Genomic DNA, 20,547 nt, shown 5'->3' with positions numbered 1-20,547 from the left:
GGGGCCGGGGGTGGGGCTTGGGGGGTGGGGGGGGCGGGGTGGGAGCCCGGGGAACCTTTGGGGACCGGGGGGTTCCTTCTGGATTGGGGTATGGGGATTGGAACCCTTTGGATCGGGGTAGGGCGATCGGGGCCCTTTGGGGTTGGGGTAGAGGACCTCACGACACTGTTCAAATAGAACTTGCTTACTATAACGACCACACTCAAAACCTCTTCTAAAACCTCTTATAAAATAATCTTTTAAAATATCTCTAACTGTTTCGCCGAAAAAATTCCCTAAAATGTCTAAAACTGTTTCAGCCAAATAATCCCATATAAGTAATCTCAGCGTGTTCCTTTTACTTTTGGCATCTCTGTGAATTCACATTTCAAATTTCTATGAAACCCTGTCCTAAGTTAATCTCTTCATCTCATAAATTTTCCTAGCTACACTATTAAGGTTTCGTTAGAATATTAATCTATCTCTCCGACTTAAACCTCAGTGAAACCGTATTTAAAAATAGAATTTTTATCTCTTTACCCTCCCTTATAACTTATAGCTAACAATTCATTAATTTCTAACTCCTGACAGTAAAGATCAACGAAGTCCTATTTAAAAATAGAATATTAATTTTTCTCTCTGACCTAAAGAACGTTTATCCCTCAGACCTAAGAATAAAGAAAGCCATAATGTTTCTTAATTCCCCCTTCATGAATCAATATATTCTCCTAGCGATTATGTAAATCAAGTTCTCAAGTTAGGTTCGCCTAAAGATCAAAGAAGCGATGATTGTTTCTTAATTCCCCATTCGTGGACCAATAATTCCCCAACCGATTATGTAAATCAAGTTCTCAAGTTAGGTTAGCCAAACAATCTCAAAACATTCGCGTCGAGCATGTACATTCTCACTGACAAAAACCCTAAAATAGGAACATAAATTGCTGTTGACATCCATAAATGTGAGAAAGTTCCTGTTTTTTCATTCTCACTGACAAAAACCATAAAACAGACATGAATTGCTGTTGACATCAATGAAAAACATCAAATAAATTGACCAACACACATAACCATCCATGAAAACAGACATAAATGTGAGAAAATTCATGGTTTTTCAAGTGAGAAAAAGTCCTGTTTTTTCATTCTCAGTGAGAAAACCATAAACCACGTGGTCCTGTTCGGAGTAGAACCCCCCTTTCTACTATTAACGGCCTTTGTGATTAAGAGGTCATTTTTAAAGAATTGGAACAAAATTTGAACTTAAGCGTAAAGAGCGTGGTATTGACTAGGAGGCGAACCCTCTAATAGATGTATTAAAAATACATTAATATAGAAATTCGTTACGTAAGTTAATTCGTAAGTTACGTATATTTATTACTAATAAAAACGTTCGTAAATAAAATTTAACAACGTTCAAGACAGCCATTTAACCAAATAAAAGTAAAATTAATATGCAAATTTTGTGTTGATTATTCATGTGCGGTGAGCCAAAATCAAAACCTGCATTTATTCAAAAAATTTCAAAAATTAAATAAAAAAAACAAGTTTTTTTTTAACTGAAAATAAGGACCGACGTTAAAACTTAAAACGAACAGAAATTATTCCGTATATGAAAGGGGCTGTCCCCTCCTCAACGCCTCGCTCTTTACGCTAAAGTTTGACTTTCCAACAACTCTATTTTTTTAAACAGTAAAAAACTTTAGCGTAAAGAGAAAGGCGTTGAGCATCATAGATATGAGCGATTTTTTCTCCTCTTAAATTTTACTAAACCCTTTACAGTCATTTCTATTTTATTGGAAGGGAAACATATATTTGTGTAGTGTTTTTTTTTTTTTTTTTTTTTTTTTTTTTTTTTCACAACAGAAAAATTAAATACTGCTCGATCAACAAGTTCTTGTTTAGATATCAGTATAATGCAAAGATATTAAAGTCCTTTTGGCTCAAGTAAACGTCCCACTAAAGTTATTTATTTCAACATTTTTACTTAAGAGTTGGTGGAAGGGGAGTTGGGTGCAGTTTGGGCAACTGGTCCAATTTCTGACTGCATGAGGGCTGATTGAAAATAATTTTGTGATTTTCCGCCAAATAAAGGGCAATTGACCTGCGTATAACCTAGGGGTTGGAGGTGCAGGTGGTGGTTGCAACAATCAAAGGCCTTTTTTTTCTCCAAACATACAGAATAAGACCTTTGTTGGATCTTCCTTCGTGTCCACCGGTTCAATAAAAGTCGTTGGGGAAAATGAGGGAGCAAGTTGTTGGAGAGGTCACGTACCCGTTCTGTGCCTTTAATCATTTCTGCTGAAACTTTTGCATAACTTAATTTCTAAAAAAAAGTGCCTTATACGTTGCTTTCTTTTAAAATAGTTTTATGGTACTGCTGAGACTAAGGACCCATATCGATCCAGCAATCATACATATTGAAATTCTTGTATGGCTCTGATTCAAACAACATGCACCGTGTCTAATTTTCTAAACAAAAAAAACGTTGGTGGGGGAGGCATAGGTGTTTCAGGAGCTACTGGCACACATTGGCTCTCTAATCCTATGGATTGAAAATTTTTTTTTTAGTCAGGATCAAACAAGTTGTAACTTGCTTAGCTTTCTAATAAACTGCTTGCCAGAGAAAGAAGAAGGGGTGGGTGTTGGGTGTGGGCCATGATATTTTTTGTGCGTCTAACTAAGTTGATTGCAAATTTCTTACCTTTTTCTACTTCAAGCAAGACACAACATGTCTATCCTTCTACTAGACGATTCTTCTAGAATTTTTTCTGGAGGGTGATGGTCGTGTGGTGTTAAAAAAGCCCAGGACCCGTTTTGGTCCTGCAATCATGCAGATCAAAAGTCTTTATATGATTAAGTATATCGCGAGACCAAACTGGCTTAGCATAAATATCTTTGTATCATCTTGTCAAACAGTTCTTGGTAACGAACTGTAAGTAAAGAACGATGCGGCTCAATAGTAGCCGAACCTGTAAGAAACAGAGTCTCGACAATAATAGATACACCAAAAGAATCAAATTTTGATGCTTATGCAAAATATATGAAATTCATGAAGTTTAATGTTACCCATCAAAAGTTACGAGCCTTAGAAAATTTGCCTAGTTTTTGGAAAAGGGGGAAAACACCCCTAAGAAATCATGTGATCTTAATGGAAATCATGCAGTAAGGCCCAGAATATCCGAAAACCCTACTGTAGAGGTTTCAAGCTCCTATATACAAAAATGTGGAGTTTTGAATTTTTTGCCATGGATGCGTGTTGATTTTTATTTATTTATTCATTTTTCCAGGGGTGATAGTATCGTACCAGCGATCCTAAGAGATCAGGAGAGGAATCATTTGCTCCGAAATAAAAAGCTCTATTGCCATTTATAAGTGACCAAAATATTTGAGGTCAGTTAGCCCCCCTGCCACCACCACCCCTTTTTTTACCCAAAATTGTCTGATCAAAGTTTTGAGATAGCCAGTTTTTTCAACATGGTCGAAAGATCTAATAACTATTTCTTTGAGGATGAATTGAGCCCCCACCCACAAACCCTTGGGGGAAGAGCTGCAAGTTATGAACTTTTCCCATTGCTTACATATAGTATTGGCTATTGCGAAAAATAAATATATTTTCGGGGGAGGGATTTTCTGTTCGTGGTGCTTACATGGGAAAATCTTTCCATGGAAGAATTTCGTAAGAGAAGGGGATTTTCCATGGGAGGGGGAGCTGGATTTCTCAGCATTAATTAAAGAACTATCAGAAATTAAGTTTTTTCAACTGAAAGTAAGGAGCAGCATTAAAACCTAAAATGAACAGAAATTATTACGAACATGAGGGGATTGCCTCCTCCACAGTACCCCACTTTTTAAGCTAAAGTTTTTTTAATTTTTAAAAAGCTTATTATTCTAATTAAACGGTCCTTGTGTATCAGAAGTCATTCTTAAATAATTGGAACAAAAACTCAAACTTTAGCGCAAAGAGCAAGGTACTGAGGAGGGGGCAGCCCCCTTATATACGTAATATTTCTGTTCGTTTTAATATTCAATGTAGCTCCTTACTTTCAGTTGAAAAGACTTATTCTTTTATTTACTACATCAAAAGAATCAGCTTATTATGCTAATTCCAAATATATAAGATGTATCAAGTTTAGTGTTACCCATCAAAAACTACGAGCCTGAGAAAATTTGCCTAATTTTTCAAATAGGGAGGAAACATCTCCTAAAATTCACCGAATCGTAATGAGCATCACGTCATCATATTTAGCGTACCAGAAAACTCTACTGTAGAAGTTTCAAGTTCCTATCTACAAAAATGTAGAATTTTACTACTTTTGCTAGAAGACATTTTCCTAGAAGTGTTTATTTCTTTCTTTGTACTTTGTACTTTTTTGGGAGAGCGTGTATTCAAACAAAAATTAAAGGTTCAAGTGCCCCTTTAATTGACCAAAATGATTGGAGGGCAACTGGGCCCCCTCCCACACCCATTTTTCTCCAAATTTATCTGACCAAATTTTGACATGGCCATTTTGTTTGGTATAGTGGAAAGATCAAATAACTATGTATTTAGGTGTAAAATGACCCCCCTCCCCAGTATGTGGGGAGAGGCCTATAAGTCATGAAATCTTTCAATTGTTTACGTATAGTATTTGCAATTGGGAAGTATACAGACATTTTCCGAGGGGGGGGGTGAGGTAGATTTCTATAGTGAGAATCTTCCTTGGGGAGGGAAATTCCTGGAGAGGGGGGGGGGTGAATTTACCAGGGGAAATGTTGCACTGGGGGGATTTGATAGAATTACTATACGAAAAATTCTTTGCCAAATTTGTCATGCGGAGATATTCTGGGAGAATTATCAGGGGGGGATTTTCCGCGTGTTTTGATTTCTGGGAAATAATTTCCTCGGAAGTGCATTTCTGGAGTGATCGAGAACCCGGTTAGATATTAAAGTTCTATTCAAATAAAAGAATGCTAAGGAGAATTTTTCAGGCTGAATCGTGATTTATCAGATTTACCGGCATTATTTGGAAAACCAACCGAAATTGTCCCATATACGAAAGGTTGCCCCCTCCTCAATACCTTGCTCTTTGCGCTAAAGTTTGATTGTTTGTCCCATCTTTTTAAGAGCGGCTACCGAAACACGGGGGCCCGTTTAATCTTTTAGGGCCGTTTAATTAGAACAGGAAGCTTTTTTAAAAGTGCTAAGAGCTTTAGCGTAAAGAGCAAGCTATTGAGGAGGGGACAGCCCTTCCTATACAAAACTAATCTGCCAAATTAATATGCAAATTTTGTTTTAATTTTTCATATATGGTGAGTCAAATTCGAATCTGCTTAGTTGAAATACATTCAGAAATTAAATAAAAAACTTTTTTTTTAAAATGAAAGTAAGGAGCACCATTAAAGGTTAAAACGAACAGAAATTATTCCGTTTATGAAAGGGGCTGACCCCTTTTCAACGCACCGCTCTTTTCGCCAAAGTTTGACGCTTTGTCTCAACTTAACTTTTTAAAACAATAAAAACTTTAGCGTGACTATCGAGGCGTCGAGGAGGGGACAACCCCTTTCACATACGGAATAATTTCTGTTCGTTTTAAGTTTTAATGTCGCTCCTTCCTTTCAGTTAAAAAAAAAACTTGTATTTTTATATTTAATATGATCAAGACTCAGACATGTTGCAACATAACTATCTTTCTGATATATCTCTGATGTGGGAGGTATAGAGGATTGTTTGAGGGGCCACTGGCCCAGTGTAGTTTTCCAATCATACATATAAAAAATATTTGGAAGATTCTTGTTCGAAATTTTCAAACTTGTTTACCTTTCATCAAGAAGTATCAGAAACTTAAAAATTAGCCCAGAGGATATTTGAAGGCTCAAGCTCCTATCTGCAAAAATGTAGAATTTTTAATTTTTTTTTGCCACAAGAAGGATCACGGATGCGTGTTGATTTTTTTTTTTTTTTTTTTGTGTGAGTTATTTTTCAGGGATGATCGTATCGACCCTGTGGTCCTACAAAATCGGGAAAGAGGTCATTCAAGCGGAAATTGAAAGTTCTAATGCTCTTTTTAAGTGACCAAAAAGTTTGTAGGGCAGCTAGGCCCCCTCCCACGCCTATTTTTTCTCAAGATAACATGAGCCTCCACTGCTCCCGGGGAAAGGTCTTTAGGTTATAAAATTTGCCCACTGTTTACGTGTAGTATTTGTTATTGGTAAGTATGCATACATTTTGCCATGTTATTGGTAAGTATACATTGGGGGGGGATTATCTGCTGGATGGATTTTCCAGGGGGAGAATCTTACATGGGGAGGGAAGTTTCCTAGGGGTGAACTTTTCAGGGGAAATTTTCCACCGGGGGAATTTGCCAGAATTCCTATACGAAATTCTTTTTATACTTCTTGCTTTCTCTTGACCGATTCAATCTTACGCGTGGAGATGTTAAGGATAATTATCCAGGGTAAATTTTCACCGTGGTTGAATTATCTAGAGGATATATCCATGGAAGGGGAGATATTTCCGTGGAGGTGGATCCAGATTTCCTGGCATTATTAAAAACACGATCAGAAATTTAATAAAAACAAACTAAGTTTTTCAACTGAAACTAAGGAGCAACATTAAAACTTAAAACAAATAGAAATGATTAAGTATATGAGGGAGTTTGCCCCCTCCTTAACACCTTGCTCTTTATGCTTAAGTTTGAATTGTGTCCCAATTCTTTAAGAACGACTCTTGAAATACAAGGGTTGTTTAATCATAGGCAGCGCTATAGGCAGCGCGCTAGCGCTGCCTAAGTAAAGAACGATGTTGGCACAATGTGTTTTTTTTTCTTCATACCCGGGCACTTCATATCGAATGAGTTGTCGTAGAAACTTCGAAAAGGGCTTATTCGATTGGAAATTGGAATGGCTAGTGCCCTTTTTAATCGCCGAAAGTGATTGGAGGGCAATTAGGCCCCCTCCCACGAACATCATTTCCCCAAACACATCCAGTCAAAATTTTGAGATAGCCATTTTGTTCAGCGTAATTGATTTCCAGATAGAAAATACGTTTTTGAGGAGGACACTCCCCCCAACCCTCGGGGCAAGGGTTGTAAGTTATACCCTGGGGGCATATAAGGTTTTTATAGAAGGCGTTGTCGTAGAATCTTCAAAAAATGCACATTCGATTGGATATTCAAAGGGCTAGTGCCCTTTTTAATAGTCAAAAATGATTGGAGGGCAACTAGCCCCCCCCCCCACGCCCATCATTCCCCCAAACACATCCAATTAAAGTTTCGAGATAGCCATTTTGTTCAGCGTAGTTGATTTCCCGAGAGAAAATATGTTTTTGAGGAGGACACTCCCCTACAACCCTTGGGGCAAGGGTTGTAATTTATACCCTGGGGCATATAAGGTTTTTATAGAAGGCGTTGTCGTAGAATCTTCAAAAAAGGCTCATTCGATTGAAAATTCAAAGGGCTAGTGCCCTTTTTAATAGTTGAAAGTGATTGGACGGTAACTAACCCCCCTCTCACGCCCATGTTTACCCCAAACACATCTAATCAAAATTTTGAGATAGCCATTTTGTTCAACGTAGTTTTAAGTTCTGGAAATTAGGTCTTTGAGGATGATAACCCCATCACAGCCCTCAGGACAAGGGTCGCAAGTTATGCCCTGGGGGCGTATAAAGTTTTTATAGAACGCGTTGAAGTAGAAACTTCAAAAAGGGCTCATTTGATTAGAAATTGAAATGGCTTGTGCCCTTATCAATAGTCAAAAGTAATTGGAAGGCAACTAACACCCCTTCCACGCCCACCATTTCCCCAAACACGTCCAATCAAAATTTTGAGATAGTCATTTTGTTCCACGCAGATAAAGTTCAGGAAATTATACCTTTGAGCAGGACATTCCCCCCACAGGCTTCAGAGCAATGGTTATAAGTTATGCCCTGGGGGCATAAAAGTTTTTACTTAAATCTTTGTCGTAGAAACTTGAAAAATGGCTCATTTGATTGGAAATTGAAAGGTCTAGTGCCCTTTTTAATAGCCGAAAGTGATTTGAGGGCAACTAGCCCCCCTCTCTCGCCCACCTTTTCCCCAAACACATCCAATCAAAATTTTTAGATAGCCATTTTGTTCAGTGTTGTGGATTTCCAGATAGAAATTATGTTTTTGAGGAGGACACTCCCCAACAGCCCTCAGCGCAAGGTTTGTAAGTTATGCCCTGGGGGGATATAAGGTTTTTACTGAGCGCGTCGTTGTAGAATCTTCAAAAAGGGCTCATTCGATTGGGAATTGAAATGGCTAGTGCCCTTTTTAATATTCGAAAGTGATTGGAAGGCAACTAACACCCCTTCCAAGCCTACCATTTCCCCAAACACATCCAATCAAAATTTGTTGATAGCCATTTTGTTCAGTGTTGTCGATTTCCAGATAGAAATTATGTTTTTGAGGAGGACACTCCCCAACAGCCCTCAGGGCAAGGGTTGTAGGTTATGCCCTGGGGGCATATACGGTTTTTACTGAACGCGTCGTCGTAGAAACTTCAAAAAGGGCTCATTTAATTGGAAATTGAAATGGCTAGTGCCCTTTTTAATAGTCGAAAGTGATTGGACTAACACCCCTTCCACGTCCACCATCTCCCCAAACACATCCAATCAAAATATGTTGATAGCCATTTTGTTCCAAAAAATTTAAAGTTAAGGAAATTATACCTTTGAGCAGGACAATCTTCCCCCCTCACAGTCTTCAGGGCAAGGGTTATAAGTTATACCCTTGGGGCATTTAAGGTTTTTATTGACATGTTTGTCGTTGAAACTAACCCCCCTCTCACGCCCACCTTTTCCCCAAACACATCCAATTAAAATTTTAGATAGCCATTTTATTCAACGTAGTTGAACGTTTTGGAAATTAGGTCCTTAAGGATGACAACCCATCCCCCCACAACCCTCAGGGCAAGGGTTTTAAGTTATTCCCTGGGAGCGTGTAAGGTTTTTATTGAAAGTGATGTTGTAAAAATATCCAAAAGGGCTCATTCAATTCAAAATTGAAAGGGCTAGTGCCCTTTTAATAGTCAAAAGTGATTGAGAGGCAACTAACCCCCCCCCCCCTCTCACGCCCACCATTCCCCCAAACACATCCAATCAAGGTTTTCAGATAGCCATTTTGTTCAACGTAGTAGAATGTTCTGGAAATTGGGTCTGTGAGGATAACATCCCCCCCCCCGCCCTCAGGCTGAGGGTTGTAAGTTATCCCCTGGGGGCATAAAAGGTTTTTATTGAAAGCTTTGTCGTAGAAACTTCAAAAGGGCTCATGTGATTGGAAATTGAAAGGGCTAGTGCTTCTTTTAGTTGAAAGTGATTGGAGAAAGACTAACGCCCCTCTTACGCCCACCATTTTCCCAGACACATCCAATCAAAATTTTGAGATACCCATTTTGTGTAACGTAGTTAAAAGTTCTGGAAATTAGGTCTTAGAGGATGACAACCACCCTCACAGCCCTTAGGGTAAGAGTTGTAATTTATGCCCTGGGGGCATATTAGGTGTTTATAGGAAGTTTTGTTGTAGAAACTCAAAAAGGGCTCATTCGATTGGAAATCGAAAGACCTAGGGCCCTTTTTAATAGTCGAAAGTGATTGAGGGCTTGATATTTTTATAGTAAAGATCGATGTGGGTATAAAGTATTATTTTTTTTTTTTTTATTGTTGTTTAGACCAGGGCACTTTGTACTGAAGGAGTTGTCATAGGAACTTTGAAAAGGGCTCATTCGATTAGAAATAGAAAGGGCTGATGCCCTTTTTAATAGTCAAAAGTGATTGGAGGAAAACTAATCCCCCTACCAAGTCCACCCTCCCCATTGCCTTTATGTTTTAAAACAAAAATTTGGCAAATGATTAAAAAAAAATGCAATTTGATTATTCTAAATCCCAAAAAAGCAACTCAGCAGTATACCAAGAACGACTGAGGTTAATATGTTCAAATTTTTGAGGCTGCTTTTGCTCTTAAAATTTAAACGAATCAAAATAGCGTAAGTGTATCCAAGCTATCAAAGAAAGTAAACAGATTTTTTTGCGAATGGTATCAAGTTTTCCATTTCAAGTCAACTAGAGGAGGTATGAAACTAAATTAGACACGACTATTTGTGTCCAGATTTTTAAGGGGTGTATGTTGTTAAAAATTGCTGAAAAATTTTCTCCAGCGTACAAATAGCAGGCCAAACTATAAATTCTTAAAATAACGAAAAGATTTAAAGTATTATTTTTTTTTTCTCTGAAACGACTATGTCAATATAAAACGAACAGAAATTAATTAAAAAAAACTCTTTCCGCAAAATAAGTTTTTCAAAGAAAAGTAAAGAACTCCATTAAAGAAAAAATTAGCAAAAATAAAATCAAATAATCTACCGAGCGTGAAACTACCACAAATCAGCATCGATAAATAATTGAAACCCAAAACGAACAAAAATTATAATAAATAACTGAGTCAAACTCAAAATGAGCAGAAATTAACATAAGTTGGGCTCAAAACCCCTATGCCTTCCCAAGGTCAGAACATAATTTGCAGTTTACTGAAAAAATACAAATGAATGTGGATTGTCAGTTTAATATACATGTATTTAGTAATCAAAATCTTAATATTATTAGATTTATTAAAGTTATAAAAGTAAAAACATTTATATTTTTTTCAGTAAAGTGCAAATTATGTTCTGGCCTTGGGAAGGAATAGGGGTTTTGAGCCCAACTTATGTTAATTTCTGCTCGTTTTGAGTTTGCCTCGGTTATTAATTGTAATTTCTGATCGTTTCGGGTTTCATTTATTTACCGATGCTGTTTTGTGGTAGTTTCACGCTTGGTAGATTATTGGATTTTATTTTTTCTCATTTTTTGTTTAATGGAGTTCTTTACTTTTCTTTGAAAAATTTACTTTGTGGAAAAAGTTTTTGTAATTAATTAGAACAACAAGAAGTATTTTTAAAAATATTTTAATATGTTAGCGTGACGAGTGAGGTGTTGAGGAGGGGGCAAACCCCCACCTCAAGGGTGCAAGTGCATTAAGATTGTCAAAATAGCGTAGATACAATGTCTTGGGAACAGAATGTGGTATTAAGTTTTATTCTTGGGGGGGGCACCCAATTTTGTCAATATTTTCCAAAATCTAGAACTCGGTCGGTTATGCAGTTGGTAAAAATGATCAGTCAGCAGGTAAATTTTGTTGGTTCCCTCATTTAAGTATCATTTCTAGTGGCGTCTCTGCCAATGGGTGCCAAAGGAAAATTTTTCAAAGGGGAAGGGAATTTCTGCCAGGGAAAAGAAACGTTTATTACTTTATTTATTTTTTTTTTTTACTACGGTTTTACTTTACTTACTGAGTCTTTCATTCTTCAAAATTTGAGATGCTTAGTTGGACTCCTTCCACTCATCTGATTTAGCCAAATATTTGTATACAGCTTTGATTTACCTAACATTTTATTCCGATATAATTGAATTTTAAAAATACTTAACTATTTCTGTGAAACGTTTGACAAATGCTTGCAAATTCTTGCAACCATAATGCAGTGGTACATATTGGTCTTTTCAGAGAGGAAAAGTTGATTTTTATAAACTACTTATTTCAGATAGCGCTAGTACAAATACATTAAATCTTTCCCGTCAATTCAATTATGAAAAGTACGATCAGTCAGTGGTTACTTGGCTAGCAAAAGAGCGGAATTTAGATGTGGCACTAACTAGGAAGTGGTTTCCGTACAGATGAGATACTACATTTTTCTTTTTTCTGCACAGATAATACTTTATATTTTTATGAAAAATTTAATAAAAATAATTAAGTATTTTTGAGATTCAAATATAGCAAGATTTTAAAATATTAGGCAAATCAAGGCTGTATGCAAATTTTGAGCAAAATCAGATGAGAGGAAAGAGTCAATATAAGAATCTGAAATTTGAAAAAAGACAGACTCAGTAAGTAGAAAGACAGACTTTGCACCACGCACGCGCCACGTTTTAATTACACCACGTTTTATGCTTCGCAATTGCTTCGCAAATGCTTCGCATTTTACTTAAATGATGAACTGTTAATAGTTAGATATCCATAGGTAACTTTTGATACTCCAGATACCAGAGTACTCCACATACTTTTGATATACATACTTTAAACATAATTAAAACGGGGAAGCACATATTCATAGGTAGTTGACTGAACGATTAGAACGATTACCACAGAATCGTCAACACACAACTATTGGTATGTTTTGTGCTATCCTGCTCTGACAGGATCGTATAAGGTTTTTTTTCGGAGAGAGAGCAATCGAAAGATGTTAAATACAGGTGTATTGTTTGAAAAAAATATAGGAAACTATGTTAGAAATTGTAAGGGCCTTGAGATTTAGGTACGGGTGGCTGTTACCGAAGCCGCCCTCCTTTCTATTTCTGCACCCATAAGCAATAAATACTGTTTATGTTTAGACAAATCTTAGAGAATGGAAATTAAAAGGAAGAATTTAAAAGAAGCTAAGAGAAAAATCCTCCAAAAAAGATATTGTAAAAATATTTAAAATTGCAAAAAAAAATCAGCGTAAATGTGATTTTTTATTGGATCAGCTAAAGTAGAGAACTGGGATACCAAAATTTATGATGCCAAAGGTCTGAATGATTAAACTTAAAATATGAAATTTAGAAGCTCGTTCTTACTTTGTTTCAGTAATTTTTCTTAATGCAGCTCTTTTTCGAAGATAGTATCTTTTAAAAGCGTTTCATATTTTAGTAAATCACAATTGCTACTTTGAGACTGTAATCAAGATGTATTAAAAGCATTATTTTCATAAAATATATAGTTTCGACCATAAAACGTCCTTTAGATTTTTAGTAACGAATTGTTTTGTTCTCATACGGTTGAATAGACCATTACTACGGATTGATTCCTACTTTGATGCCATTCATCCAAATTAGGATCACTGTCACCCTAATAAAAATTTATCTTTCTATTTGAGAATCGATTTGACTAGTTTCTACAAAAATAAGGCCAGGGTTCTATGAAATGGAGGAGGTTCTATGGGATGGAGGAAGAGGGTGCGTAGCTGTGTTGGTCTCAGGCGGCTTGGTGTTGCGGTGAGTTGTTAGTAGTAGTAGTAGTAGCTCTATGAAACAAAAACCCTAATTTATCAAACTGTTTTTAAACTGTTGTTTAATTGATGGTTTCTTATATTCAGATATATTCTTGATAATGGCAAAGGCATTTCGGCTCAAGACTGTAATGCTGAAGGTAAAAGTCCATTGCACGAAGCAGCTCAAGTCTGCCAACTAGAATGTGTAAAAATCCTAATTGAATACGGTAAGTGGCTAAAGCCTATGGATTTTTTCAAAAACTTTCTTTTAGCATTTAATTTTAACAGCCCTGACTGATCGGCTGTCCTCTGCTAAAACTAAGTATCTACATTTTTCAAGTTTCCGAGGAAACCGTAAAATAACGATTTTTTTTCATTTTCTAACCTGGAATAGCTGATGACGGTACACAACATCGTCAATAGGTATTTCGGAGTCGGCTTAGCAGTGAGAAGCATTATTTTGCACACTTTTGTGCAAAAAAGGTTAGGTTAAACTTCAGTTAATGTAGATGCTATGTTTTGCCAGAGGTTTTCTTTGCTAATAAACTGAGTATTCCACTGCCAAGACCTAGTATCTACACTAAATTTTATTTTAAAAAAAAATTCTTCAAGTAACAATGAAGATAAACTGCTACTTCGAAAAAAATAGATAAGATATAAGAGATAAGATATATATTTATTTAAAAAGAAAACAAACACTATTCGCCTTTCGCCTGCCAAGAAAGGCAATAAGCTTGAAAGGGCAAGTGAGGTTATCACTCTCAGCTAATTAAAACAACATTCATACTTTGCTACTCAACACACAAAAACTCATCTGATGAATGAATAAACGAAAAAAAAGAGAGGAAGAGGAAAAGACAAGAAGTAGATAGAAAAAAAGTAAAGTAAATCGGGGAAATACCTTCAATAGAATGACAACCTGGAGTGGGCTTGACACCAAATTCACTCACGAGATAAAAGAAACTTCTTTGCCCGTGACTTGAAAGCCGGAAGACTAGGCACATTTTTCACACATTCGGGCAATATATTCCAAACATGGGGACCATAATGGGGAATCACAAAACATGTCCGAGTGGTGCTTCTAAACTCATGAGTTAAGTTATCAGCTTTTCTTGTATAATGATCATGACGGTCTCTATTAAAAGTAAAAAGATTTTCAAAAGCAGGGGTGAGCAGCTGATTCAAATATTTACACGAGAAAATCGCGACTGGGTAATCTCGAATTTGGGATACATCCATTAACTTATTCTTTTTAAATGCTCATGAGCAGGAGCCTCATCAGAATCATCAAATTTAAATACTCATTTTACAGCTCTGCTCTGAAGCTTTTGCACTCTTTTGAAACTTATTACAAAATTTCTTACCCATATAGAGCATCCGTAGCTAATATATGGGTAAAATGTAGAAAAATAACTCATTTTCAGGATCTTTTTTGGGACTAGGTTTTAATTCTTCGCATCACCCCAAGGCCTCTACTTAATTTTCAGCTATTGCACTTGAATGGTTTTTCCACAACAGGTTTTCATCAATTAAAAACCCCAAATGCTTCGTTGTTGCTACTCTCTTTATCACATTTTCTTGAACCGTGATATGGTCATTTCCAGCACTAGACAAAAGTCTAGAAAATATCATGAAAATAGTTTTAGAAAGTTTAGGGTTAATATATTTTGCTGAGAAAAAATTAGAAATTCAGAAACTGCATTATGAATTTTATTATATAAAACATCAAGTAAAGGCGCTGCCAGAAAGAGCAAAGTGTCATCTGCAAACAGGATAACACCATCCTCTGACAGGTAGTGCTTCACTCGATCAATGAAAATAATGAAAAGTAGAGGTCCCAGGATTAACCCTTGTGGGACCCCGCGCTCTATTTTCTTTTTGAAGATAAAAATGGCCCATTCTGAACTATCTGATACCGATTGTGTAGATACTATGAAAACCACTCCAGACTTGAACCCCTCACCCCAATCGAGTCAAGAGCTTGAATAGGCTCTGAGTGGTCCACCGTATCGAACACTTTTTTCATATCCAAAAACACTGCTGCGGGTATGAGACTAGCTTCAAATGCATCACTAATCCAATCAACCAATTTCAGAACTGCTATATCCGTAGATAGCCCTTTTCTGAACCCAAATTGATTTTCCATTAGAATTTTATTCTTTTCAATATAATAACTTAACTGGGCATGTACCACTTTCTCATATAACTTAAAGAAAAATGGGAGAATAGATATAGGTCTTCGATTCGATGGGTCATCTTTTTTCCCTCCTTAAGGAAGAAGAACCACTCTTGCAATCTTTAGTGCTTCCGGAAAGACTCCAAGATCTAGAGAAAGGTTGATGAGGTGCGTCAAGACAGATAAGACACTCGTTTTTGCGGCTTTTATGAGTTTCAGGGAAAACTCATCCATCCCGCTTGAGCTCGACTTCATCGTAGCCAGGAATCGTGCCACTTCACGTTCCGAATATCTTGCAAACTCAAAGGAATTCTGACTTGCAGGCTGTCTTTCAACGACAGATCCAAAACTCGCAGATGTGCGTAGTTTAGCCTGCGCTTGATCGCAAAGTCTTTTTCCTTTATTTGCAAAATAACCACACAGAAATTCAGATATGTCTTGAAAATCAGTAAGACGACCTCCTGTTGTCTCCATGACTCTCACCTCCTCCTTACTATGAAATTTACCCAAAAGTTTATTTATTGTTTTCCATGTACTTTTCCTATTCCCTTGATTTTCATGAAATTCATTTTGAAAATAAAGTTTCTGAGCATTCCGTTTTACTGAATTTAAAATATTCCGAAATCTTTTGAATTTTATAAAATTATCATCTGAATGATCCTTTCAATAATTCACATAAAATTGGTTTTTCTGCTTTATTAAAACTAAAATTGCTATTCTTATCCCTGGTTTCTTCGGGAAATTTCTATTAGGTTTTATTCTTTGCAATGGACATGTTTCATTCCTTACATTCGTCACTATCTCACTAACGAAATTATATGCAGTATTTAAACACTTTTTATTTATTACACGAAATAAAATTGTTTAATCTATTATATTATCAAAACTCTTTAGGTTTTTATTGTTAACTCTATGTTAAAACAAAGCCCATCCATTTCGTTTATTTTCATTTGACTGATTCAACTTTGTTTTACTTATTAAAAGAATGTGATCCGAGCCGTCGGAAACAACCACATATGCTTGGGATCTTTCAAGCAATCCATTATTAACGAAAAATTATCAATTAAAGATGCCGAGAGATGCGAAATCCGAGTTGGAATAGTCACAAGAGAAAAACTATCATGTGACCCCATCATATTAACAAAATCTGAGCTATTCGCTCTTTTTAGTAAATCTATATTAAAATCTCCCATCATAAATTTGTTTTTATTTTCATTATTAATTTTATCTTACAATGGTTCAAATTCATCAAGAAAAAAACTAATATCACATGACGTATTTTTGTAAATTAATCCCAAAATCAAGTTCCTTTCCCCTTCATTTGTTATTTCAATGAAAAGTGTTTCGATCCTACCTTCAAGCCACAGGGAAAGGTCATCCCTAACCCAATATTGGGTACCTTCATTAATCAAAAGGCCTAGACCGCCCCGCTCCATGGTTGTCCGTTCTCTTCGCTCGCAAATATATCCTGGGAAAGAAAAATCCCATGGCAGTGACTTGCTAGAAACAAATTTCTCACAAAGGCCTACAATACACGGTTCCTTATCTAGCAAACTTAAAATGTCACATAAAGAAGAATATGCCGTTCTTAGACCTTGACAATTCCAGAAAACGATCGCTCTTTCTGCACTCGCAGGATTTGAATACTCATAAAGATTATTCGGATTCACATAATTACTTGGGCGACAATATTTTCAAATTCATTCAAAGTGTCATCATATATTCGCATTCATTGAAGAGGGTGACTACCTTTACGAAAAAAAAAACAAAAAAAAACAAAAAAAAAAATACTGACAGGCAGAAAGAAGAAGGAAAAAGAAAGAGAGAAGAAAAGAAACAAAAAAAAAACATGAAAGGAACTGAAAATTTGGCTATAAAATACAAAAGGGAAAACACGCATAAAAGTAATTCAACAGCACAATTTACACAACCAAAATTATATGGTAAGATTAGGCAAACGAACCACTTCAGCCATAGCTCAAATTTTACGGATCTCTCCCACTGAGTTTTTTCCAAGAATCGTCCCGTTATTCGACCAAACATTTCTGTTTCCACTCTTACTCTTAGCCAAGTCAAGAATCTGCTTCTTTTTTGATGTTAGGTACTCGGTGACAAAAATTCCCGACCGAGCAAGCTTTGACTTACATGCAAACACTTTTCTTGCAATTTCAGCGGACTTGAGAGCAATCAACACAGGCAAAGAACGCTTTTTTGCATTTACAATGGTGTCCGAATCAGTATAATTTGCTTAAAATTTTAATACAGAAACTATTGCGGTCGAAGAAAAATCAGAAATTTGCATTTTATCTGTAATCACATTCAATACACACTCAGAGATGGGAAGACCTCCACTATGGTCTACACCGTGAAACACGAGCTGATTCAGTCATTTTTCCTGCTCTATATCATCAAGACGGGTTTCAAGCTGTTCAACCCTATTTTCCAGGGCTAGGTTCGCGTTTTGGAGAGCCCGTAGTTTGTTTTCAACCTCATCAAACTTCGTCGAAAACTGAACAAGTACAGAGTTGTGAACCTGAGAAACAATTGAGTCAACCATATCCGCACTATTTGACATTCCAACTTTCTTACAAACCTCTTTTTCAATATCATTCCGGATATTGGATTTAAGTGTGTCCAAGTCCGATAAAACAGAGTTTACTGAATTCATCGATGTATCTGGTAAACTCGAACTACTAATCTCAAGATGCTTTTGAGGAAAATAAGCAAATCCCGCAAAAGAGTTTGCAACGCCTAATTCACTTTTCTTCTTAGCCTCCTTTGAAATGCTAACATAGGTTGAAATCTGTGAGGCTGTTGTTGTCACGATTTCATGGCTTCTGTAACAAAATACAACGTAAGATATTTTATTGTTCTTGGCCTTAATTATGTCCAACACTCGACATGGCCATGGTGGATAACTTCTGAATTTTACTAGAACAATAAAAAGAAACGAAAACTGAACACATAGCTTATCAGAGATGTTTAATCTTCGTATGGGTCGTCTTCATCCTCGATGAGATCTAGGCTTTCGTCGGAAACCGACAACTCCTTCCAAAATTGCCTTCGATTTGCCGGCATCATCGGACACAGCTTGTTAACAATTACAACTTTTTTCTAGCTTTGAACACCCCTCGGGACAGAGCTGGGCTTGGGAAGCTGCTTGATATTGCATTTTTTGAAGAAATAAGCAATGCTTTTCCTCTCCGTCGAAATCTTGGAGGAATTTCAAACCGCGGAAATCCTTTTGAAAGGTAGCTGTAACAATTGACTGTAACTTTGGTAGGGGCGAATTCTTTTTACCGGGAGTCCTTTTCTTGGATTTCCAATCCCTGAAATCAACTCTGAATTCAATTATAAACTCTATTGCAGAAATCCCCTTCCTGCAGTTTGCAGCACACTCAACAAAGTCAGGGAAGTCATAGCATTTCCCCTTTTTTTCTCATTTTTGTTTCAATGTTGCCGTGTATGCCGTCTGCTGCACTGTGCGTGTGCCCTTTTGTCAGATAATTTAGCGTTATCCTCTTTGGCCCTTATTCTCTGTTGACCATCATCACAAGAGAAGTATAAAGCACCCAGTTCTTATTCTGACTTGAACAATTGTTCATCCAGAATATGAATTCCTGGACATCCTTCTCTGCTGTAACTACAGTATAAACAGAGTTCTCTATGTGTTCGGCACCCCTGCCCCTCAAAGCTTCGTGCCACAGCACACAAAAAGACCGGACTTTTCCTATAGACGCTGCATCATACTGGTAGACACGGGTGAATGTCTCATTTAACACAACAAAATGACTAAGGAATATTGCTTCTTTGTTCCCCGGCATGTCGGGTAATAGAATCACTTTTTGCAAGTCAACTGCGAATACACATATTCCAGTTTCTCCACTTTCGGCTCTGTCACGTTGATAGGCATGAGTAGCCTTCCTTGCCATTTTAATGTGTTCTTGCCAGTTTCGCCTGGAAACATCAGCATTATGAGTCTTTATTGCAGCAGCAGAAGAAGCTTCAAATTCTCCATTAACACCTTCATCGCTGCTGTTTTCTTTGCTGCTGTCATCGTTCTCCATGAGATTGTACTTTTCACACTCAGGACAAACATCGCATGCTGGCATATTTAACGAAATGTTCATTTCTTTCCACTGACGTCTGTAAGTCTCGTGTGACACAACTGGTATTGGAATCTTAGGAACAAAGTCCTGATGCATCAGATCAACCATCAAAGAAGATGGCAGATATCTGATGTTTGGTGCATTTTACGACGGTAATGTGGCGCAGAGGGTTCAAAAGAAATGATTTTTCACATTCTCAACTACTTCTGTTGGTAGCTTATTGTGACGACTCTGCCTGCCCCTTAAATCCATTATACGCTCTCCAAGTAGCCCAGTTTCCATTTTCTTGCTCAGTTCAGTTAGGGAAGAATCTGATTTAAACCCAAAAGTATTCATGAACAGTTTCTTGCAAACTAAAATCTTAACTACCATATTGTTATCTTTCTTCGGAAGGTAGTAGTGTCTAGTTTATTTTTTCGGTAGACTTTAACCGACTGAGGGTCACCTTCTACCGTCTGTCTTTTTATGCTTTCCAGTCTGACACAGCTGGCCAGAAATTTGATTCCTCATGCATAGCCTTCTTTCCAAAAACTTTCCCAGATTTCTTTTCTGGTCCCAATGTCAAGCTCTTTACATCTCTTTTTATATGTACTATCACAATAGTTTTCAATAAAAGGATGCTTACACTTAGCATTTTCTTTTTTTGCATCTTCACTTCTGTTTTTTTTTTATTCCGGGGTACTCTGTATTCACATGTTCTTGTTGTTCAGTATCATTTATTTCATGATTTGTGTTACCATTTGCTTACGAAATTCTTGCTTCCGTATTTCTTTGTTCTCATATGTCTTAACTGTTTTCTTGCAGCTGATCTCTACCAATGCAATAATCGGCTCTGTTTTCCTCAGAACTACTGGCATTCCTCAAAAAGTCATTATCACTGATCTGTTAATTGGCTACAAGAGTTTCATCTACTCCACTGCATGGTGTGTCAAATGGCACAAATGGATCTAGTTCAGATACATCACCAGTGCATAATAGTTGCAATTCACGAAACACTAGAAGTTCAGACTCATTAACAGAAGGGTCTTTGTAAATCTGGGAATCTTTGCAAGCTGTTGTCTGCTCAGCTGAGCTTCTTACAGTAGTAGGTTGTCTCACAACTGCATCGCTGCCTGCAGCTGCTTGACCAAACATAATTTGTCTTTTACGTTGTCTAATGCAGATATTTTTTGTAATAGATTCATAAATATCTGTGAAAATTCCTACAGGCTGTAGTGAGCCAGGATCTTTAAT

The 20,547-nt window shown here is 36.8% G+C and overlaps 1 protein-coding gene across 1 annotated transcript in view; it reads left to right on the top strand.

The window, feature by feature from the left end:
• The window catches only part of LOC148946991 (ankyrin repeat domain-containing protein 16-like), a 158,037-nt gene that overhangs the window by 67,618 nt on the left and 69,872 nt on the right, over positions 1-20,547 (top strand). The window contains exons 3-4 of the mRNA XM_089096479.1: positions 11,545-11,671; positions 13,135-13,256. Coding sequence (XP_088952605.1) covers positions 11,545-11,671; positions 13,135-13,256 — 249 coding nt within the window. The remainder of the gene's footprint in view (positions 1-11,544; positions 11,672-13,134; positions 13,257-20,547) is intronic.

The sequence above is a fragment of the Artemia sp. Qi Xiang Cuo genome, chromosome 11 (genome assembly GCF_049724085.1).
Source record: "Artemia sp. Qi Xiang Cuo chromosome 11, ASM4972408v1, whole genome shotgun sequence".
NCBI lineage: Eukaryota > Metazoa > Arthropoda > Branchiopoda > Anostraca > Artemiidae > Artemia > Artemia sp. Qi Xiang Cuo.
The sequence above is the reverse complement of the archived record's forward strand: the minus strand, read 5'-3'. Positions and strand labels throughout refer to the sequence as shown.